At 43.2% G+C, this 23,874-nt stretch overlaps 3 protein-coding genes across 4 annotated transcripts in view; 2 read left to right on the top strand and 1 right to left on the bottom strand.

Annotated features, from left to right (window-relative positions):
- Positions 1 to 13: 13 nt before the first annotated feature.
- Positions 14 to 2,698, bottom strand: trappc1 (trafficking protein particle complex subunit 1). 2 transcript variants are annotated; one of them, XM_086269379.1, is made up of 5 exons: positions 2,580 to 2,698; positions 1,249 to 1,347; positions 1,094 to 1,164; positions 868 to 1,006; positions 14 to 297 (listed from the first exon to the last, which is right to left on the bottom strand). In XM_086269379.1, exons 2-5 carry the CDS (start codon positions 1,345 to 1,347, stop codon positions 169 to 171), a joined length of 438 nt encoding a protein of 145 aa, XP_086125505.1. In that variant the 5' UTR covers positions 2,580 to 2,698; the 3' UTR covers positions 14 to 168. The 2 variants fall into 2 exon arrangements, with proteins under 2 accessions (XP_086125505.1, XP_086125512.1); XM_086269386.1 differs by lacking the exon at positions 2,580 to 2,698 and adding an exon at positions 1,729 to 2,139.
- Positions 1,897 to 4,754, top strand: psmb6 (proteasome 20S subunit beta 6). The gene is made up of 7 exons (XM_086269276.1): positions 1,897 to 2,086; positions 2,601 to 2,668; positions 2,748 to 2,813; positions 3,950 to 4,015; positions 4,097 to 4,226; positions 4,343 to 4,487; positions 4,567 to 4,754. Exons 1-7 carry the CDS (start codon positions 1,931 to 1,933, stop codon positions 4,692 to 4,694), a joined length of 759 nt encoding a protein of 252 aa, XP_086125402.1. The 5' UTR covers positions 1,897 to 1,930; the 3' UTR covers positions 4,695 to 4,754.
- Positions 4,755 to 8,707: 3,953 nt separating this feature from the next.
- Positions 8,708 to 23,874, top strand: part of LOC147333719 (ephrin type-B receptor 4b-like) — a 37,210-nt gene continuing 22,043 nt past the window's right edge. Inside the window, exon 1 of the mRNA XM_086268484.1 lies at positions 8,708 to 9,334. Within this exon, the coding sequence (XP_086124610.1) occupies positions 9,226 to 9,334 (109 nt within the window). The 5' untranslated portion in view covers positions 8,708 to 9,225. The remainder of the gene's footprint in view (positions 9,335 to 23,874) is intronic.

Here is a 23,874-nt window from a genome sequence, read left to right as displayed (position 1 = left end):
AGTTTCCAGGAAGTTCCACAGAGCTGCTTTTATTAAAGGTCAAAGGTCAGAGTGGGTTCATATACGTTTAATTCAAAAGACAAAACTTCCTGCCAAGGACATGAAAGAACAAAATAAATACATTAAACTCTCACTGTGAACGTGTGTGTGTGTGTGTGTGTGTGACGCTCAGGCGGCTCGTGGGCTGTAGTACGGCAGCGCTCTGATGAAGGCGTCCAGTCGGCTGCTGAACAGCTCGCTCTCCAAGGTCTGCGTGGATGTACAAACCGGGTTCTTCACGATTAGCTCCACGTACAGCTGACAAACACACACACACACACACACACAGTGTAAGTCTCTTTCACAATAAAGCCTGCAACACTTCCTGTTTAGCACAGACAGAAAACAGCAGCTCACAGATGATTATTATTAATATTATAGCCCGTCCCTTTGGATTCAGAACAAAACCAAACTGACAAGATTAAAAAAAACACACGTCAACATTTGAAGAGTAAAGTTTGTAACACACAAAGATCTGAACTAAAGAATTAAACGTTAATATGTGACGAATGAAATCTGTCAGCTCAACCCTTCAGGTGAATGAATTCTGGGTAAAAAAAACATTTTAGTTCAGCCTCAGTGTGATAATCTCTGGTCTCTCATGGACCGAATCCTGATGGCCGTTATAGAACGAGCAGATTTCTGTTTATATTATAACCATGATTCAACGTGTTGTTCTCTCTCATTTTCCAACTTCAACTCTTAAAAGATTCTTTGAGAAAGCAGATTAAATTTCACATAATTCAACGAAAAGCTGCAGTTCAGCCTGCTGGTTCTATAGATGAACCCACTCATAGGTGTGTGTGTGTGTGTGTGTGTGTGTCTCACATTGCTGTAGATGTGCTGCAGTGTGTCCCTGGCGTTGGTCACTGACAGGTCGGTGTTCAAGACGAACTTCAGGCCGCTCGGTGTCTCGTAGTAATGAAGACGATACTTACTGGTCTGAAAGGACAGGAACCCCTCCTTCCTGAGCACAGATAAGGACCACAGACAGGAGGACAGGTGGACAGACAGACTATCAGGAGGACATATTGACAGGTGATGTGAAGGATACATGTCCAGAGGAGACATCTTGCTGACAAAGGAGCGGATGGAGAAGAGCATCCCGTACATCAGCTTGAACTCCTGCAGACACACATAAACACACCTTTCCTTCACACACACTCTCCGTGTCTGATTTATTGATTGCTGATTGGTTTTGAGGCTCACCTCCTCCTTGGAGATGCCCGCCTGCTTCTTGCGGTTCCACTCGTTGTAATACAAACAGTTTCCATTGCGGTCAAATATGTACAAGTTATGAACCGTCATCTGCAACACAGCCGATCACAAATCAATTAACAGACATCCACCGATGATCACTCAGTGGCTCGGGGTATGCCGAATCAAAGACGAACTCCTCCACAACATAAAAAGTGTTAACATTACTTTCTGTCCCGTGGGTATTCTTTTTACTGCAAAGTTTTAAATACCAGGGATAAAATTGCACATTTTTTATTGTAGTCTGGTCCTCCGCGATGCTGAGACGTAACACAACAGCCACTAAATTATCGGTTAACCTCATTTAAACACACCAGCTTTCTCTAATATGTTTAATTACTCCATTTAACGGAGAAAAACACGTTAAATGTTTTAAAATAATCGTTATAATCAGGTTTAGTCGACGTTTTTCTAATCCAGCTCAGTGTTTACCTTATCTTCCTGTTTCTCGCAGGACCCCAACTGCAGAGCTGTTCACTTAAGTGCCCGAATAAAACTGTTTCGAGGAAATTTATACAGCTAAGTTAGACTCTCTGAATTGAAAGAAGGTTGAGTTATTAAATCTAACTTGTAATTTAATCACATGCGAGTTGGTTTGTAACATGGATATTCCGCTAATAGCGTAAATAAAATAATGGTAGGCTTTATGCGCGGACAGCCTCTACTGAGTCCAGTTATTCATAGAGAGAAGATGGCGGCAGCACCGGTAATGATGCCGTACTTCGGCCAGCAAATTTCGTCCAAAAGTGACCTGGTCCCGGACTGGACCCGCCAGGAAGTCAGCACCGGGGTAAGTACGTGTAGCTGTGGTGTTGGGCCGGACCGAACCAGGCCCGGTTCGGTCCCGGTGGAGCGTCTTTAAACGGCAGGTAGCGGCTGAATGAGACAGCAGTTCTGCAGCAGCTAACAGCGGCTAACGGTAGCTGTGTTTGTGAGGAGATTCGGAGCACGGCGGGACCGGACCGGGCTAAACTGGGGGGTAGAGTCCGCGGAGACACACGTGTATCGGGTGGTTGATGAAAGATATTTAAATAACTACAGGGACGCGTGGAGAGCTGGCTAACGCTATGGTTGCATTATGGGACAGACTTTAACATTTCTTTGTTTTTCTCACTTGAGCGTTTTCAATGTGGCTTAAATGGCTTGTCCGATAATGAGCTCACCCGACAAACGAGTCATTTAACAGTCTGAGGAGGAGGAACACGGAGGGTGATGAAGCTGAGAGTTTAAACAGGAGAGATGCTGTCCGATAATGAGTGCAGGGTGTTTATCAGCCCGTTTACCTGTTTGTTGTCGTGTGTCAGACCACCATCATGGCCGTGGAGTATGACGGAGGAGTGGTGATCGGGGCCGACTCTCGCACCACTACAGGGTGAGAAAACAAACACTGAACACGTGATGATGAGTGCAGGAAACACTCCTTTAACCTCACCTGTCTGTGTTTGTTTCAGAGCGTACATCGCCAACAGAGTCACAGACAAACTGACTCGCATCCACGACAAGATCTACTGCTGCAGGTCAGTCCTGCTCACTGGGCTCCATCACAGGAACTCTAATCAGAGCACAGAAAACCTTTCAGAATAAAACAGCTATGTTTTTAATCTCAGGAAGCTCAGTCTTTCAAAATAAACTAGGTTAGAATCAGCAGTCCTCACAGAAACCCACAGTCTGCAGTCAGGACATTTTAGGGACTCTGTAGCCTTGCAGGAACACAAAGTAACCGCTTTAGCAACCCTGAAAACCACAGAGACATGAAGGGATCTAAAGCCTGGGACCAAGTTTAGGATCTCTGGGCTTCTTATTAAATTTTTGTGCCACTATCATCTTAAATAATATTAACAAGAACTTTTCTGAAGAAATTTAAAGGGGCCTGCCAGTTGGTGCGTATCAGTCGAGCCCGAATTGCCGTTTCTGTTGACCAGTCAGGTCCAGCAGGCCTCAGGTTGGAGCATCAAACGGCTTACAAAAACAGATAGTTTGTCTGTCTTTGCTCAATGTGATGGAAATTTTCAAAATATTGTAGGTTTCCCTGCAGGCCCTTAGTGAAGGTCTTTCTATCTGTTGCATTGTCTTGTGTGGGTGAAAAGGTAAGTGTTTATATATATATATATATATATATATATATATATATATATATATATATATATATATATATATATATATATATATATATATATATATTACGTTACTCCATCTAGTGTGGTACCAGCAGGGTAAAGGCTAATTATTGCTAATGGTAGCATGTGGGTTATCACTAGCATGTTAACAGGTTAACTAACATTAAGCTAATAGTAAGTGAACTGTAGCTTTTACATCAAAGTTAGCTGAAATGCTAATATTAACTGACATTAGCACGTGGGCCAGCAAGTTGTATAAAATGAACAGGAGTGCACGTTCAGCAGAACCTAAATGGCCTTTAATTGGGCTCCGACTGATACGCACCAACTTTCTTTAGAAATGTTCTTTCTAAAATGTTTTTAAAATGATAGCGGCACAAACATTTGACACCACTTTGTCGGATTTGAAGAAGGGGGTCTGTTGAACCTTTGAGATGCCTGATGTTTCTGTAGCACCTTGAGAACTTGTCTGAGAAACTCTTGCCCTCCTGATGAGCGGCTCCTCAGCAGACGTCATGTTTGTGTTCTGGCTGCAGGTCTGGATCAGCTGCTGATACTCAGGCCATCGCTGAGGTCGTCGCCTACCAGCTGGGCTTCCACAGGTAACACACACAGCTTTGCACAGCCTTCCTGTCAGCTCAGGTGAGGCCAATACTCACCTGTGTCTTTGGCCCCGCCCACAGCATCGAGCTGGACGAGCCCCCATTGGTGGAGACGGCAGCCAATCTGTTCAGAGCGAGCTGCTACCGTTACAGGGAGGAGCTGACAGCTGGGATCCTGGTGGCAGGCTGGGACAAGAGGAAGGGCGGGCAGGTGAGACCGCACACCGCCTGGACACATGTGCTGGTGTAGTCCTTTGTGTGGCCAGCAGATGGTGCTGTTTCCACCCTGCAGACTGTAAAGCATCGTCTGTGTGTTACCTGTCTCAGGTGTACAGCGTCCCGATTGGTGGGATGTTGGTGAGGCAGCCGGTGTCGGTGGGCGGCAGCGGCAGCACCTACATCTACGGCTTCATGGACGCCAACTACAAACCCGGGATGAACAAAGAGCAGTGCATGGAGATCACCGCCGCAGGTAACGCACCGCCGCTGCTGCAAGGCATGCTGGGAGCTGCACTCCACAACCGTCTCGCTGACTCACTGTCTCTCCTCAGCTCTGTCTCTGGCCATGGAGCGGGACGGCTCCAGCGGGGGCGTGGTCAGGCTGGCCAGCATCTCGGAGGAGGGGGTGGAGCGACGCGTCATCCTGGGAAACCAGCTGCCCAAGTTCTCCACACACTGAGCGTGCTCCGTTCCACTCACGTGTCTGTTATGTTAATAAAGTTTTCATTTTGTCTCCTCACTGTCGTTGTCTCTTTGATGCTAAAATAACCACAGATCAATCACACCAATACCATGGGTCACTTTGTGGGTGCAGTTCCCCGAGTGTCCAGCAGAGGGAGACACAGACTCAGCAGTGAGCTGAGTGCTTACAGTCAGGGCGATTCTGGGTTTAAGTTTGAGGTCAAAGGTCAGATCCTCAGGGGGTGTGGCACAGCCCGAGTCTCCTCTCTGAGCGCTGCTTTGAAGGTTTTATCTCATGTGTCCGCGCAGACCGGCGTCTGTCCGTCTGTCTACAGAAATAAAGGAGTTTAAAAAAGTCGCCTTTCATGGAGGCGCTTAGAAACGCTTCAAGCTGTGCAACAGGAAGTGCAGCTACCCACTGTCTTAAAGTGCTCGACAGCTGAGTTGGCCTTTTGTGACTTAAACGTTTTCCGTGATGAAGCGACAGGCCACTGTCAGTGTTGTTACTTTGAGGTGTCGTCTGTGGCTGATCTGCTGCGAGAGGAGACCAAAGGCTGGAGGGACGTTTCCACTGCCAGGTCACATGGGACGACCGACACTCACTGTTACTGAGTGAGAGAGGGGAGGCGTGAAGTCCACTTTTTCACCTGGACTCTTTATTAAGGAATAAGAAAGTGGATGTTCTCCGTCACAGCGACCCTCCTTCACCCATGAATCTGAGCTCTTCCTGTGTTTCCCCTGCTTGCAGCTCCACCTTCATCCTCCACCCCCCCCATCCCTCTTCTGCACGCGCTCAGACCATCTCAGGCTCTGACGGACTCGTGCTGCTCACGCCGGTGTTGAGGTCGTTATGGTTTCTGCTTAGCAAAAGTTTTATTAGATCTTTTTACTTTATTTGTTTGTTTTTATTTCCAGGTGGGTTTTAATCTTATATTTTAAACGTTTCCTATTTTTTATGATTTTTTTAAATCATTTTCTTTTTTTTGTTTTTGTTCTTTTAATTAAAAAAATCCCTTTTCTCAGTTAGTATTTATTTATTCTTTATTTTTACTTTATTTCTGCGTTTTGTGTTTCCCATTTTGTTTTTTTATAAGTACATATATTACCTCTATTTAAATTTTGTTTTTTTTTTATTTGTGTGCAGTTTAATAGTTTCATTTCTTTTTTTTAAATAAAAAACTTTTTATGATTTTTATATTTTTTAACCTTTTTAATATTTTTTTCACTAATTAAAAATAAAATATAAATAATATTTGGTCTTTTTCATAATAGTTTTTCTGTCTTTTTCGTTGTTATTTACTAATCCCTTATTTTTATTTATCTTATTTGTTTCAATCGTTTTTAGTTATTTTAAAATTTTCTCTGTTTCATTTTTTTCTGCAGTTCTGATTTTATTTCTTTTCACTTCTGACAATATTAAGTTTTAGGTTTTAAACTTTTAAATTCATGATTTTTCCGATTTATCTGACTTTTTTTTATTTTAGGAATTCTTTTTAATTTCGACTCTCTTGCTATATTTTTTTGTCATTTTAAATTCATTTTATTTTGTTTTTCACCTTTTCAATTTAATTTAATTGAAGATCATTTTTATTTCTGCATTTTGAATCGTCGTGTTGTGACATCACTGGGGGGCGGGACTCTCACCTGTCTGTCAGACGTGTCCGCTCGTCAGTCAGGTGACAGTTTCCCACAGGCCTCCTCTCCTCTCCATCCTTCCTCCTCCTCCTCCTCTTCCTCTCCTTGCTTTGTTCTCCGGGCCGTTCACACCTCTGCCGACAAAGAGCAGAAACAAAGAGCAGCAGCAGGAGGAGGAGGACACCTGACTCTGTCTTTTGTCCTCAGACTGGGAGAAAGAGGAGCTCTCCTCCTTTCATCTCTCTCTCTCTGTCGGGACTGAATGTCTCTCGCCCGCTCTCACCTGTCTTCATGGAGCTGCAGGTGAGAAACTTCAGCCTGACTGTAACCCCGCCCCCTTTAACGTGACAGTTAAAACGGAAACCTGGATCCTCACCAGTCTGACCAGTTTAACTCCAAACATCCAGAAAACACTTCACCTCCTCCTCACAACAAACTGCTGGAAACTCTTCAACAGTCGTGCTGATGTTCGTTTTCATGAACAATCCGAGGCCGTGCCGCTGAGGATTATGGGATAGATTTATCTCCTGTCCTTCCCTAAAGGAGGCTCCAGTGTCTCCTCAGCTGAAGAATGCAATAAAGGAGGCAGTGCAGCTCCTTCCCTCCATGTTTGGGGAGTCACTGCAGGTGTGACTGTTTCTGCAGGAGGTCAGAAACTACCTGAGAGTGAAAGCATGGCTGCTGAGGAGTGTCCTCCTCCTCAGGTGTGGATTCAGTTTGTCAGACAGGACGAGAGACATTTACATAACAAACACCCAGAGAGAGAGAGGAACCCTGCTTCAGTTTCTGCTGTTTTATCTTTAATGTGGAGAAAACGAACCAGAAACAACATCAACACAGTCTCTCTCTCTTTCTCACACACACACACAGGACTTCTCGTCAAGCTGAAATGTGACTTTTTCCCACTGTCAAGAGTACTGACCACTGATTAGAACCATCAGGAATAAATAAGACAAAGTGTAATAAATGTATAATAAATGTGTAATAAAGTAATAAAGCGGAGCACAGTGATGCAGATATGTGTCAGTATCATGTGTGTTCATCAGCTTTTTTTATAACTGATGATTCAGCCCTGATTAGAAAGACAACAGACAGATTAAAACACAGAAAATATGATTTGTTTAGACTTTTATTAAAGCTGGTTTGATCATTTTGTTCATATTTTATTTAATTTTTTTAATTTTTCAGGAGCTGAACTAGAGAAATTTTCTTAGGGTGGCATGAAAATCAAATAGGGTGACAAAATGAAAGCTTTTAAAAAACACACATGTGCAGGTACATGTGTTTAAAATGATTCAAGTGCAGTAGGTTTACACGTTTGATATAAATACAGTCTATTTTCTCAGCTCACATGAATGAACATCTCAGTTAAATTAAACATGTGAGTTTTCATTGTATTTACTGTGTCGCCTGTATAATAAATAAACATGTAGCCATGGGGCGGTTCATTACAAACACAAGTCTCACTTAAGTTTCACCTTTTTTTGTTTGAAAACAAAAGATGTCATGAACAAAATCTGAAGCCAAATTTGTCAGGATTTGTTGGATGAACCCTCTGAGGTCCAGAATATAATTGGCCATTTTGACTCGCTTTGATTTTCCATTTGTATTTTATCCTTTCTCCGCTGCCTTGCTTGGGATCATTCTTTCCGGCTCAAACTCACGTGTCTGAATTTTCAGTTGTTTTTTTTATTGACATTCTGTAGTAACACAACTGATGTGAAATCACACAAAAACATAAAATCCTACTATCAGTTATATGTTTTGTAAAAACCACATGTTTAGTAAATTATTTTCTGCACACATTTTGGTAAAAAATAAGCTTATAAACAGCTATTTATCTAAACATGCAGCCAATGCATCTTCCGTTTGTTGTACAACCATTTAAAATACTACTAAAACTAAACCAAAACAATCAGGTGTCGCGATAAGATGCCCACAAATTATGTGTGCCGGTTAAAACAGGACACAGGAGAACACCACGGGGATAAACCTTGACAACAGTCTGGATTTCGACCTGGAGACAGTTTACACTGCTTTGTGACATTCATTATTACTCTCATTGTCACACGAAACAATACAGTGACTACACAACAAACTACACAACACAACACACTAACTACACACTTCGCGCTAAGCGCCACAGATCGGGCACATTGCCGCCCGTATAGATCCGTCCCTGCTTTTTTAAGGAATTTGAAGGTTTTGGTCGATTTGGTCTCCAGGCTTCAAAAACAGACATGCGCAGACACGTTCTCTCCACATTCCTTCACAGACTGTCTTCGCTGAGCCCCGCCCCCTTTGGAATGGCAGGCTCCTTCAGCCACTCACACTGCGGCTGCGGGTGTGTGGGCGTGGTCTCATCCAGAGGTGGAGGCAGAAAGTTGGAGCAGCTTTTGTTCTCAACTTTTTGTGCGCGTGTGAGCTGGAGCCGCAGACTGGAAGCACTGGGAGCGCTGGTGTGAGCTCCGAGAGTGTGTGTCCGCGGTGTCCGTGTGACTGTAACTGCGGCTTGGCGTGTGTGAGTGTGTCTGTGGTTCGGGACCCCCACCTCCAGCTGTCCCACCGACCCCTGTGCGCTCTCCAAGCCGCCTCTCGCTGCTCCTCAGACGGCCTCGCAGGCAGCCGCGCCCCGCTGCTCTACGCTGGAGGAGAGAGGAGGAGGGGATGGAGGAATGAGGGGGAGCCGGGTGGGAGCAGAGAGCAGGCTGAGAGCTCGGAGCGGCTGAAGGAGCCGGGTGCCGTGACTCCCTCCGGCCTCCATCTTGGACACTTTGAGGACTTTTTTCTTTTTCTCGAACTTTTCGGCTCCAATGAGGCGCGCGCGGCCGGCGGAGACCGAGCCCAGCTGACGTCAGTGATCGGTGATCGATAGGTGCGACCGGGACGGAGTAATGGGGGCTCAGCGGGGCCCCGTGGCCCACGGCCGGGCCTCCTCCTGCCGCGGGCTGCTGCTCCTCCCGCTGCTGGCGGTGCTGCTGGGCTCCTGCAGGGCGGAGGAAGGTGAGTACTGATCAATACACTCGTTATCGACCACAGCTGCTGATCGATCAGACTGCATCGGCCCAGAAACGATGACGTAATGTTACAGACCCATCGATCCTCAGAGAGAGGTTCAGTCACACACCTCGGAGGGGAAACCGGACCCCTTTCTTCTTCTTCTGTGGTTAATACGTTTTTACATTCAGCTCAGAGAAGTTTGACAAATATTCACACAAAAGTACACAAATGTACGACTGACGTGCTTTTACTGCAGCAGAGTCTGAGCGGCAGTGAAATCCGTCTTTACTGCAGTAAACTCGGGTTTCTTCGCTCCGTCTGTCCCATCAGCAGGTCTGTGTTCAGGGTTTGACCCCGTGGTTTATGATAAATAGGATTCCTGTGACACTGCACAGTGAGGAGAGCTTGTGCCTGTAAGCAGGTGCAGGTAGTGAGCTGTGCACACCTTTACCTGCATGTTCATGAGTAGCTGACTAACTGCTTGGGTCCGTTGCTCATACCGAGGCTGCGGGTCAGCCTCCCCGCCTCTGTGAGCCTCTGCAGGGCGACGGCGTGGAGCCGTGTGGCTCTGAGGGTCTGATGAGGGCTGTTGTTGTGTTGTTGTGGCTCTGCGGTTTACTTCTTCACTCATTCTAAGGAGCCTCCACAGTAATGACATGTTAGCTGTGGCTGTGAGCGGGACACACGGCAGGTCAAAGGTCAAGGTCGAGGAAAACAGAACAGCAGACAGTTTGAGGCTTTAGGTGGAAACAGCTGAACGTGTTTGTGTTCTCACTGTTTTAGTTTTAACACAACACAAACGTAAAACATGAGAAAAATCTCAATTGTGACTTAAAGTTGCTGTTTAGAAGATAAAGTGTGTAGAAATGTTTGTGCTGATCAGATTAGAAATCAGATTCACTCAAAAATCCAACCTTTTATATTTTGTGCGTTACAGTAAAACTTAAACTGAAAACTTTTGTGCTTTTATAAAAGTGTCAAACATTTTGTTAACGTGTTTTATTTACATCTTGATAAAATCTAAAAGAGCCAATCAGACATCAGGACAGCAAACACGGGGGGAAATAAATAAACACGTGAGAATAAAACGATAAGAAACGAGGAAGCATCCTGTTCACTGAGAAATAAACAGAAAAAATCAGTAGTCTCTGAGAGCGCACACTCACAGTTTACCGTGAGCCTATCATCGGCTGTGACCGAGCAGGACGCTGTCTGAGCGCGCTCAGTCGGCTCCAGCGTTTCTCTGGTTTTTGTTGTTGAGCTCTAACGTGAGAGGAGCCCAGGCTGAGCTGAGCTCCCACCTGGGCTGATGTGGCCACAGATCAGCCCAGCTCAGACAGAGCTCTGGAGCTTTTTACTGCAGCTGACTCGAGGATTTATTGGTTATTGATCAGGAATCCTCTTACACGTTCAGTGCTGTGTCTGAGCAGCAGTAAAAACAATCATCCTTCTGTCATCACGCGACTCCACCGTGTTTAAATTCAGTTTTTAGCTTCAGGGCCATCTGGAGATAACAAATCAGCGTTAGCACTTTCAGGCTGTGTTAGCTCAGAGAGCAGAAGCTCGCCGGTTTATTAGGACCAGCCAGGCTAAATGTGACACGGTTTAGTTTTCCTGATAAAGCGGTCATGTGATCAGAGAAGCTGCTGTTTCCAGAGCGCCTGTTGACGCCCCAAAAAACCTAAACCAGCTTTAAAACTGTTAAACATGCGTGCTGATACCCGCTGAGGGGAGCCAGTTTAAAACCAGCAGGCAGGAAACCAACAGTGCTGCAGCTGCTTCAGATCAGCATGTGACTGGTTACCAATACCTTATCTATCATGCCGTTTGTCAACACAAAGGAGCAGCTGACTGTCACGTGACCCCCCTCCCCAACAGGAAGAGGACAGGAAGTAGAGACGCAGGGGCCGAGGGTCTGAGAGCTGAAACAACAAACTGTTTGATAGCTGATAAATGGTTTAACTGCAGGGTTATTGATCTACAGATACCTGCTCGGTAACATTTCACTCATTAAAACCGGAGCCGAGACTTCTGGCAGCCATGTCATTGGTCAGGTAGTGCCATTAAAAATGCTCAAAAAGGCTCCAACAGCAAAAACTTAGCTACAACCCTAATAATGCAAACTTTAAGCCTTGTTACAGTTTAAACAGCTGAGTTATTAAGGCATTCCTCCTCCTTCACAGTTGTGCTGTTAGAAACGAGCATAATTACATGTGAATAAAAAGTAGAGGACCGATAATGAAGCCCTGTGGAACTCCACCTCCTGTAAAACAACACCTGTCTCCACAGAAACTCTGAACTAGGCCTAAAATGCTTTGAGTGACGGCTTCTGAGGTTCTTATACACACGTCCTCATGTTTCTCTAACACCTCCTGCCTCTGTCATTAATCTGCATCTCTGCCTCAATAAACCACTACACTTCTGTTTCACAGTGTTTTTGTCTCAGACTGATTGTATTCATTTGTGCTGTAAACATGGACGTTTTAGTCCGAGGATGGAGTCGGCGCTTTAGTCTCGAGTGGACATTGGAGGAACTCACGACCGTATTAAACCTCAGCAGCCTCGTGAGCGTGTGTGCAGTCGACTGAAGTTTACACAAACAGACACTCAGGAAGACTTGAGGATAAATAAATAACAGATTCACACACACTCGCTCTTTAACGGCAGGTTAATCAGCAGCTGAGTGTGTTTGTGTGTGTGCTGGAAGCAGGATCATTGTTTCCTGCCAAACCAGAAAATTACCAGTTAGAAAACAATAGTGTGTGTGTGTGTGTGTGTGTGTGTGTGTGTGTGTGTGTGTGTGTGTGTGTGTGTGTGTGTGTGTGTTCAGACTCTGAAGGCTGTTTGAAGCCTCTCTGGGACTTTACTGTTTAACCCTTTGAAGGATCATCCAGCTTTGCTTCACCCGGTTAAGCTTCGCTCTCTGTGCCAGCTTCTCGCGCTCCACCTCTCAGCATAGAGGGTCACATGAAATCAGGAGTTTCTCACATAAAAGCAGTGAAATTAGCTAAAGTGGTTAAATTAGACATCTTTCCTCTGGACTCTGGTGCCGCAGAAGCTTTTTTTTACTGTGGGTGTGTCCACATATTGTGCTCCATCTGCTCCCTGTCTTTTCTCTCCTCTTGTCTTTGTTCTGTTGTTCTTATTTTAACCCCGCGCACACACCAAACCTCCCCCTCTCCACCTCTTTCTCCTGCCTCCACCTCTCCCTCTCGGCGCCTTTCTTCCGTCCATAAATCCCTTTAAAGGCGCTGGATTTAATTTCTGACTGAGGATTTACATGTTAAGTGCCGGTTTGTTAATCTGTTGATTGGCCCTTTGGAGGTTTAGCCCTCACACTCACAATAAAGACGGGCATATGAGACCTGTGAGAGTGTCGCCAGGATTTTCAAAATAAAATGCCAGCCACATGTTAGGTTTGACCTTTCTAACAATATCAGCTGTAACATTTAAATGAGTGCACAAATGGTATGTCCAGAAAGAGAAGCACGTGACGTTTTTAAAGAAAGTAATAATAATAATGCATTTAAAAGCACAAAAATAGGAATTTTGTTCTCTCAAAGTTAAAAGTGTTTGCATTTTTCAGTGTTAAAAATAACCTGACCAGGTAGAGGAGGGTTTAGGATAGGGCTGCTCAATTAATCGAATTTTAATCACAATTACGATCGGGGCTTTCAACGATCATTAAAAATGACTGAGCCGATTATTAGCCCCTCCCTCGTGCTTTACTCTTGCGCTGCTCCGTGTGGCAAATCCAGCGCACCTCTCTGCATTTCGAACACGCGTCACAACAATTAAGAGCGGCGGTCCCCAACCCCCGGGCCTTGGACCGGTACCGGTCCGTGAGTCGTTTGGTACCGGGCCGCGAGAGTTGAGGCTCAGGTGTGAAATGTCTGGTTTTCAGGGGTTTTATCGGTTTTCAGCGTTATTTTGTTATCGTTTTGATTGTTAACTCGGTTTTCCTCGGTCTTTTCACGTGTGTTATGAATAAATCATCTTTTTTTCGGTACCGGTTTTATTTTGTTGCATTTATCCGCGACACCTTAAAGGCCGGTCCGTGAAAATATTGTCGGGCATAAACCGGTCCGTGGCGCAAAAAAGGTTGGAGACCGCTGATTAAAAGGACCCGAGGGAAGCTCGGAAAGCTAAGCAGAAGTTATTTGGAGAGGAGAGTGACTGCTGTTGGTTGAAAAGAGAGGTTAAAAAAAAAACTTCAGTGGTGTTGCACACTATTTTATATTATTTTTTAAAGTCATTATTCAATAAATTGTTATTGTTAACCCTTTAAAGCCGGTCAGAGCAGCACGCTCCGTTTTGTGTAACTATTTTTAAATCCCTGTAGAACCTGAACCGTGTAAGCTAGCGCAATAATTTGTTTTGCATATGAAACCGGAGGAGTTGTACTTACATCTGATGCCATCAGCTTGTCCTCGGTCACAGTTTCCTTCCACATAAAGCTTTGCAAAAATTGCATAAAAAGCGCTTGCAGGAACAAAAACATAATATTCCAGAAACACGCTTTGCCGATCCGATCAGCTGTTCATAACACTTCCTACAGTGAAACAGACGTCAGTGCGAACTATTGCATGTCCGCCATTTCCTGCCCGAAACCGGAAGTGATGTCATTTTCGCGGAAAATGTAGTTTTTTACTTGTAGGCCTTAAAAACCTATACTGGTCATGTTTGACTTTTCTGAATAGTTTCTGAGATGCTTAGAACTCAAATTGCACTGCTGGAAATAGTTTATTTTGATGCACGTGCTGTTTTCTTTGCAAATTTGCATCATAGGATTGTTTTTTCGTTTTTTCCTGCAGTGTATATAAAAATTGCTGTATCTCCAAAATAAAACTATGAAGACACTCAAAATAAATTTCCTGTTGTTGTAAACTATTTTTTGCAACTTTTTTGTATTTAAAGTTTTGAGGGATAAACCTCTTAAATTTCTCCAAGTAGAAATATATGTAAAAAAACAAAAACGATTTTCAATTTTTTTTGTAGTTTATTGCACTTTTTTGCAATTAATGTAGTTACTATGGACTTAATGCATACATATTATTAAAATATGGGCTATAACAGTTGCATAGCAAATTGAAATGCTCCCAAAAATGGCACTACAACATGTAAAAAAATAATATAAGCTCTGGCGGACTTGGTTCTATGGTAGGTCTTAAAGGGTTAAATAAATATCGTCAAATAATCGAGATTTCAATTTCAGTGAAAATAATCGTGATTATCATTTTTGCCATAATCGAGCAGCCCTAGTTTAGGATTGTAAACACACTAACAGTGAACACCCATCTGAGTCCCAACATTCATAAGAATCAGACACCAATAAAGCGTTCACATTAGTATTTGCTGTTACCATAACCGATATAATGTATACATAATATTGTAAAATTATTACATTTGAATTAATATTATTATTAAAGCATAATTTGAAAAGCTGAAGGAAAATATTTCATGTTGTGATGCAGAAGAACCTATCTCTGAGGAGCCTGGAGTAAACCAAAGCATCTGCACATTTATTCACAGATGGTAAATAAACAGGCAGAACAACAGCTGAGAGCAAAGCTAAAAATATGTTTTAAAAGAGATATGATCTCAGTGTCTTCAGTTTGCCCACAAAATAAAATTTTTAGAGAATATATAAGATCATTTGCTTAAAATGTTACTGATACAAATATGAAGTTCCCCTTTAACCTTTGTGACATGCGCCCCAACACCCATCAGTGGACATTAAAAAACATTTTTAAAAAGTGTAGAAAAAAACCCTTAGTTTTTCTCTATATGGAATACTTCGTGGAAAACCGTCAGGATTTAAGAAATCTTCATCAGATGAAGTTTTGTTTGTAACCTCACCCTGTCCGGCGTGCTGTGACAGGCAGATATTTAACGCTTTCAGCTCTGTTATTTAGCAAGACTATAATTTTACATGATTTGTGGATGGTTTATATTACAGTGAAAGAGGTTAAACCAGAATGGCTGAGGACCAACAACAGAGCCCTGGGGAACTCCGCTGGTTAAAAGAACACATTCATTAAAAAGTAGTAATAATAGTAAAACAGTGGTGTTACCTGTTCTCAAAGCTGTGTCTCTGTTTCATAGTCAAAACAAGCTTTTCATAACTGTAGAAACAGATTAAAATCTTTCATGTTGGAGCAGAGGGAAGATTTGCTTAGAGGACAATTTTAGGATTCTGGGAAAGCGTCCAGAGCAGCAGGAAGTCAAACTACCTTAACTGAGAGTGACGCACGCTGATGCTATGATCTCAAGCTTTTTCTGACATACCTGTTTCTGAAGCTAAAAAAGTTCCTTCACCTCACATTTAGTCACCGAATGATTAGGTTCAGTGAAAAATGTCCATAACCAAGGGTAATTCTCTCAAACGCCATCAAAGCCTTTGATTTCATGTTACATCCCTACACCAACCCCCACAATGGCTTTATGTCCTCCCAGAGGGCTCCACCCCCCCAGGGTGGAAAGCCTAAAGCTATAATGTAATGTCAAAACAGTCGATAGCTGAACAGCTCTGTAATCATCCCATCGAACCTTCCTGTTTCCATTTTTCAGCTCACCGCCTCCATCATTAAAACTGATTCAGAACACTAAAGTTTGAATCATTACATTTTCTAACTTCAAACCTCATCCAGAAAAGAGGATTTTAATGACGTTTCTAAATTTTCCTGTTCTTTCATCTTTTTGGAGCCTATACGATGAACAGTGGAAAGTTTTGGGAACCTTCACCCGACTGCTTTCACTAAGTTTAACGAGCGTCAAAGTTACGTAACCACGGTTCTATGAGTGTAGGCGCAGCTGACCAAGAGCTGGCGGCTGCTTTTGTGTTTGTTGCTTTTATGGTGAATTCTCACAGTGTTTGCTGTTCTCCATCTTCCTTCATCGGGTTAAGAAATTGTGTTTGTTCTGAGTTAAGTGGGTAACGGAGCCCACCCAGTAGTGTTTCAGCGATGTTTGGAAGTGCCTACATTCAGATATGTCAGATGAGGTTTTTAATTGCACAAAAGCTTTCCATCCATTTCAATCGAGTCATTTTCGATAAACAAATCAAATCAAAATCAAATCACTTTTTATTGTCACATCACATGTGCAGGCACACTGGCACAGCACATGCGAGTGAAATTCTTGTGTGCGAGCCCCACAAGCAACAGAGATGTGCAAAACACAACAACACAAACGAGCAAAATACAAGAATGGCCAACCTGAAACTAATAAATATATGTACAATATATAATAGTGTATGCATTTCTGGATGTGTATACTAAATATTTTCCTACGTGTGTGTGTGTGTGTGTGTGTGTGTGTGTGTGTGTATACACATTTTTACAAATTAAATAGTAAAAAAATAAAATAAAATAATAATAATAATAATAAAATATATAAAATAAATAAAATATACAGAGTTGAATATGTGCAAATATAATAAACTTAATGTGAAGGCTCTAGGATGGTTATTTTTTTAATTATAATAACTAGCCTGATAAACCCAAATTGTTTAAATGCATAACCTCCAATCACTGATTGATTTACTTGTTTAAGTCATGTTTTGTCTGGCAAACATGTCACATTAAATAAATAACTTTGTTGCGGGTAAAACTGTATTATTGTAATGCAGAGAAAACACATGTGCAGTCTTTTTAAAGTCTTAAATATTTAATGTGAATTACCTTTTGAATGCACCTTACTCCTCTTTTCATTGTGAGTGCCTAATCTAGAGCCAGTTTCATGCATTTCAAATTAACCAAACAAAAACTAAACCACTTTCTACGACTGAAAATATCTCCCACATTTTGCCAAAAAAGACATTCACCAGTGATTGGTAGAAGGAGCCCACAGATGCTGCGGCCTCCATGAATTTCGTTTTTCCTCGTGTAAATTACCCCCGGTTTCCCTTTGTAAAGTTCAGCCTTCAAACCTGTTGAAATGTGGGCTGGTTGTCAAAAGGCACAGAGGCAGAACTGGCTCTGCACTGGCATCACGTCGATGGAAAAGAGATAATGGAGTAGGCCCTATTTTTCTTTCTCCGCAAAAACATCCCTGGAAGAGGTCCTGCGGGGGCAGTTCCTGTGGTTGGAACAGTCACAAAGGTGCACTCTGACTTGAAATAACCTGTTTCCTGCAGTGGAAATCGGCCTCATTAGTGCAGTCAGGTATTGGCATACATTCAGTCATAGTTTCACTGTAGGCATTGGAGTAAATGAGGAAAAGAAAATTAATGTAAAACTCCATTTTTTGAAGGGTTGGGGGGGAAGCTGCTCGGAGCTTGCACTTTGTTTCCTTGACTCTCTACAGCAGAGGTGAGCATGACCCACAGAGACACGGCGGACACACTAATGGGAACTACAGCAGGCTGAAATAAAGCGGACTGATCCTTTAAGGACGCTTTGAACCATCTGGATGCGAACGCACTCAGCCTGAGTTCCTCCTCTACAGCTAACGAGTAACTTTCCATTCTCCAGACAGACGCCCTCAGGTGGTTTGATTTGTCCGCGGGCCAAAACTCCGATATTTTATAAACTGTCACATGTAAGAAGCAGAAATGTTCTCAGTGTGATTTCTTCCAGTTGACTGTTGGATAATCTCTGCAGCTGTGGAACATTTTTCCAACCGGATGGTTCAAAGAGTCTTTGAGGATTGAGTAAATATCACTAGCAGGGCAAGTTTTAACCGTCCTCCTATGTTTTCAGATGTTTTATGTGCTGATTGCTGAGGAGAACAAACAGAGCTGCAGCTCGTTGTGGAAGATTCCTGACATGTGAAATGAGTCAGAGGCAGTTCAAACAGCCTGAATCATCGATCGGAGTGTTGACAGAGAGAAGATAAGGTGCTCAAACAGAGAGCGATGAAGACGAGCAGGAACAAACACAACCTGAACATCTGTTCCTCCATGAAACTCTCTTAAATTATACAAACACTGTCTGTCTGCTGGCAATGAAATGTGTGTGTTTAAGACGTACAGTAAATATACACATCAGAAACAAGTAGAACCAACATAGTGTCCAGTAAAGGCTTACCTTGTCTGTGCTCATCATTCCAGTGAAGTGCAATGATAAGATCCAGTACAAAGCTTGGTGTGGTTTCTCTAACTGACTATTCAGTTCAGCCTGTTGGCACTGGGTGCGAACCAAACCAAACACTTACTAGAGGTGGGAATCTCCATACAACTCACGATACGATATTATCACAATACTTAACGCACGATACAATATTATTGCAATTTTTTAAAATATTTTGCGATATTCAGATTCTGTCCATAAAGGTAAACATTAAATAAAAAAGTTTTAAACTTAATTAAAATAAAACATGTCTTAAATTAAAATAAGTAAACTGTCATGTTTATTGCTGCCAAAAAAAAGTTAAACACATTTGGACAGTTTCAGGATTCTTGCTCAGAAAAAGGATCAACATGCTCTGAAGTCAGAGCACAAAAACCTTTTTTGTAACAAAATATCGATTTCTGCTGTCCCTGTATCGATACATTATTAGCAAACAAAATATCACGATACTACACAGTATCGATTTTTCCCCCCACCCCTAACACTTACTGAGGATGGCGGACCTCAGGAGGTAGAGCAGGTCATCTTCTAATCAGAAGGTTGGTGGTTCAGACCCTGGCGGCTCCAGTCTTCATACCAAATATCCCCGGGCACGATGCTTACTCCACTAACTCCTCCACTAACTCCACCAGATAGTGGTGTCTAGCTGCTTCCTTCCAGGAATTTACTGACATATGTGAGTCCTTATGTTGATGTTGTGATTATTCTTCCATCATACTGAGGCTAGGATCATTATTCTCTCACTGATGAATTTGAACATTGTGGTGAAAAAGCAGACAGAAGAAATCTATGGAGCTGAACGGACCAATCACAGCGTTTGCAGCTGTGGCGACGTGTATTTCCATTTCCAGGGAGATGCACGTCAGGTTACAGCGTAGGGTTTCAAAGAGGCTTGCAGTTACAGCACAGTTTTTCCCGCTGAAGCATAAATCTTTAGTAACTCAGCTGAACCTCATACCTTTGTCAGGAACACCTGGACTTTATTGGAACACGTGGGCGAACAGCCACACTGACCGTTTTATTGGAACTGAGCTAATTTGGACCTTTTTATCTCTCAGCGGTGCCTGAAGGAGCGTTTGGAGCAGGAACTGATTAATGACATCAATTTTAATGGGAAGATACCATTCCTCTGTGAATGAATGCCTCCTGCTGATGACATACATGTGAAATTGTCCTCTAACAAACTGAGCTGAGCCACATGATGATCCTGGCTGCAGTGTGATGACAGAGGGAGGCATCCACGGACCCACACTTTGTCCCCTCACCTTTTCCAGGCAGTGTAACCAAGCTCTGGCCCGTTTGATCTGCAGCTGTCTCTGCTAAAGTTAGAACATCCTTTACGGCCCCAAAATCAGCCATAAATCTGCAGTTTTCTCCACATCCTGCACCAAAGTTTCCACAAAAAGAGAACACGTCATTGACTTTTTGCAGAATGAAAAAGCTCCATTGTTCTTGTTTGTTGTCTTTTAACAAGACTGAGCAAATGAAGTGACCCTCTGGAAGTACTTAAAGCACTGAGTGCGCGGGGTGTTTCATTAGTGCAGGCTGGTACGATGTGTGGTTTTTAGCCCTGATGTGGAGTCACATCACATGACATTCAGTACAAATCTTAATCTGCACCAGAGTCAAACGTTCGTTAGGTTTCTCTGCTCTTCCTGCACAGCCGGTCAGATGGTTGTTTTTAGATCTTTGAGATAAAAAATCGCACAAAGTTCAGCGAGCAGAAAAGCAGCAACTGAAGCAGAAGAAGGAGAGAGTAAAAGGCAGGAGAAGGAACGAGGAGTCGAGGAATGAGAGAGAAGAAAGGAGCGAGGAGGAGTGAGATAATCGGGTTTATTAGAGAGCAAGTCGCAGCACGAGACCACACACACCAACACACACGCAGCCCGACCGGCTCGTGTAAACATCCCGCCAGCGTTGTCATGGTAATTTCCGTGTCCTCGTCATGCACTCTTATCGCAGATGCACTGTTTACAGCGTGTGTGTTCCTTCCTTTGTATGTTTGTGAGGACCAGAGTGCAGCAGCGCGGGGACATTTCTGCTGGTCCGAGGATCCAGACCCCAGTCCTCGCAAACACAGGACTCTGTGTGTGTGTGTGTGTGTGTGTGTGTGCAGTTTACAGAGTCTATATGGATGTAAACCAAACACACACATGCTGAGGCTTTAATTGGCTCAGGCTGCGATGCTGATTAGAAACGCGTGTGCATAAACTTTATTCGTCCTCTGCGGTCGAGACTTGGAGCTCATAACTTCGGCAGCTTCAGAAAAACGAGTTAATGTGGCGGCTTGTAGAAAATCAACAAAAAGAAGACGAACCTGCAGGCTCGGCGATCTCGTGTCACATCACCGCAGGTTTCTGCGGCGTTTGCTATCACCTGACTGCGCATCCAGCACTTAAGATCCGAGGCCGTATCCCTGATCACATAGCATGACATCACAGCCCCGCGGTGTCAGAGGGAGCGGCGAGGCATTCAGGTGCTGCAGTAGATCAGATACATGAACCCGTGGACATCCTGAAGGGAGGAAAGACGAGAGCATACCAGAGGGGAGTGTCACTAAAACTGCTACACAACCTGAACCCTAAAATTATGTCAGCGGCAAAACCTGCTGTTCCTCTAACATCCCTGCACACCACCAGGCTAAAAATGTCCAACTGCAGTAAAAGTACTTGGACTTTGGCAAAGCCTGTGAACATCTGACATGCCGTCAAATAAAAACACTGCAGATGCTCTTTAGACTCACACAGAGAAACAGAGTCAGGCTTGTATATTTATAACAGACTAAACATAATAATACAACATGAGCACATGTGTATATGAAGCGTATATGAGCTGAAGCGTTTTCTGATCAGTGTTTGCTTAGGTGGTGGAGTTCCACAGGGCTCTGTCATCCATCCCTTTTGTTTTTAAAGCCACTACATGTTTATCACTTTATAAGTCAGTTTGGTTTTATATCTCATAACTCAGGCTTACATTTTGCAGCATTTGAAGTGTCGGGGCTTCCATGACTTACAGGCGGGTGTAGCTGCTAGCTTGTCTGCTAGGCTTCACCTTAGCTGGTACCTGAACTGGTCCTCTGGACTGTTTGTGTGCTCTTGGAGTCTTTTAGAGCATTTCTAATGCAGTTCTTTGACCAATGATATGGCTGCTGTGTGGTTAATGGTGAGATTGTAGGATTTTAGTTGCTTGTTACTGAGCACGAAGTCTGTGGATGCAGCTCGATAGCCAGTCAAGCTAGCTGATAGCATAGCACTTGAACCTCTCGTGCTCTAACTGCACTAACATGGCAGCCACACTACTAATGTTGAGACTCAACTCTGTGTCTTGGTTTTTTGTGGTTTCCTAGGATTTATTAGTACAATAGCAGACCCAAAAGTAGAAGCACCGTAAGTGTTTCTACTGCTTTCCTAAGTTTAGAAGTTTATCGGAGCTCCCCGTGAAGAAATAAGAGGCCCGTGTGTGCGTGAGGAGACGCTGACCTTCTTCTCCTGAGCATATCACACTGGCAGAGGTCACATTTTCATCATGTTTTCCACTCTTGGCGTTGGAGCGTCTGCTGCAGCAGATTAATCATCACACAGTGAGCTCTCGACTCGGCGCTCGCTGCTCATCTGTGTCCGTGAGCTTCGTACAGGCGCCCTGAGACACCCGGGGAGAATTACAGACGGCTTCATTCCTCAGCTGCTGCCAAGCAGAACGATGGAAGGGCCGCTTTCCCTTTCTCCACGCTGTAATCACACACACACACACACACACACACACACACACACACACACACACACACACACACACACACACACACACACACACACACAGTCAGGCGCTCCAACTGTTTAAATCTGCCTGTCGGTTAATTAAAACGAGAAGTGACTGAAGCTATTAGAGCAAATGAATGACGAGACTGTGTGTGTGTGTGTGTGTGTGTGTGTGTGTGTGTGTGTGTGTGTGTGTGTGTGTGTGTGTGTGTGTGTGTGTGTGTGTGAGAAACGCAGGCAGGTCAGTGTGTTTTTTCACACCACTACAGATTATTAATCTGGTTAAAGAGAGCTGATGAAGTGTAACTGACGTGGACTCACAAACACACACACACTCTCTCCAGAGCTGTATTTGTGTGTGTGTGCGTTTTGTCTGCCTGTTTTGTGAGGACCATGGTTAGATCTAGACCTTATAAGGACATCAGACCTACAAGTGTCCGTTTGAAGGTTCAGATCACAGACTGTAAGAACAGTTTTTCACTTTGAAGCCTGAACTTTGGATGATTTATTCATCCTTCAGTCTGCAGGTCGACGATCCTTTAGAAAAACAATATTTAAGATTGTATGGACGATTCTTTCTTCTTTCTTTGTCTTAAAGCTGTGCGATCAGAGGTTTTAATAGTTAGTGTGGACCGTCCCCCACACCTCTAAAGCTAACACTCATTTTACCTCGTACGCCACTTTAATCGTAAATGGTCCAGTGCAGCTTTAATCCTGGAAATACAAGTATAATATGTGTTTTTCCCCATGATAGAGAAATTCTGCTGTAGTAAATGACAGAAACCTAAAGTGTAAGAAATGAGTGTGTCAGCAGTTCTGTAGCTCATTACTGTCATTATAAAACTGAAAGGTTTTGTTAGTTAACACAAAATCTCTTTTTTTGTCTTTTACTTAATTTACTGTGGACCCATTGCATTAAAAAAAATAAAAATATTTCTTTCTGATCTCTTTTAGGGCTGTTCGATATAACGATATATCCGATGACATTCACATTACGCTATCGTTTGTTTCGTGGTGTCGCAAATGTGCATTTTTTGTATATTTTTTTCATCGTTTTATATGAAAAAAATACAAAACAACATCTTGTTTTTATTTGTATTTATTTCTTAAGGTTCTCTCTTTCTCTCATATTTAATATAAACACACTGCGGCCGGCAAGCGACTGTTTTTATGCGTTGACGGTAAAACCATCGCGTGGCTCCTGCGTCTGCTTGTTTATTTTCCACATAAACCTTTTCACAATAAAGCTCAAGATCCTGTTGAAATTTGTCTGCTAGGCTTCATCTTAGCTGGTACCTGAACTGGACCCCTGGACTGTTTGTGGGCTCTTGGAGGCTTATAAACATTTCTAATGCAGTTATCTGACCAATGATATGGCTGCAGTGTGGTTAATGCTGAAATTATAGGATTTTATTTGCTTGTTGCTGAGCACTTTGGCCTAAGAGGCTGTTGAAATTTAAAAAAATAAACTGAATCAAGTGAAAGAGTACACAGAGTGTTTACAGATGAAAAGCAAAAACCAGCCAGAGATTCACAGAATTTACAGAAAATGTAAACGATGTGTGATATATATCGTTGCTGGGACGATAAATGTCTTATATCGGGATATGAGCTTTTGGTCGTATCGCACAGGCCTAATTTCTTTGTTGGTCTGTTACTTGATTACTTTGCTGTAGTGTTATTAGCAGAGACAGGGAGAACTTTATTAGTTACACAA

This window comes from Aulonocara sp. 'chitande type north' Nkhata Bay, linkage group LG3 (genome assembly GCF_057382095.1).
Source record: "Aulonocara sp. 'chitande type north' Nkhata Bay isolate Kocher_YH1m ecotype deep benthic linkage group LG3, A_spYH_male_GT1.1, whole genome shotgun sequence".
NCBI classification, from domain to species: Eukaryota; Metazoa; Chordata; class Actinopteri; order Cichliformes; family Cichlidae; genus Aulonocara; species Aulonocara sp. 'chitande type north' Nkhata Bay.
This window is presented reverse-complemented; position numbering and strand designations above follow the sequence as displayed.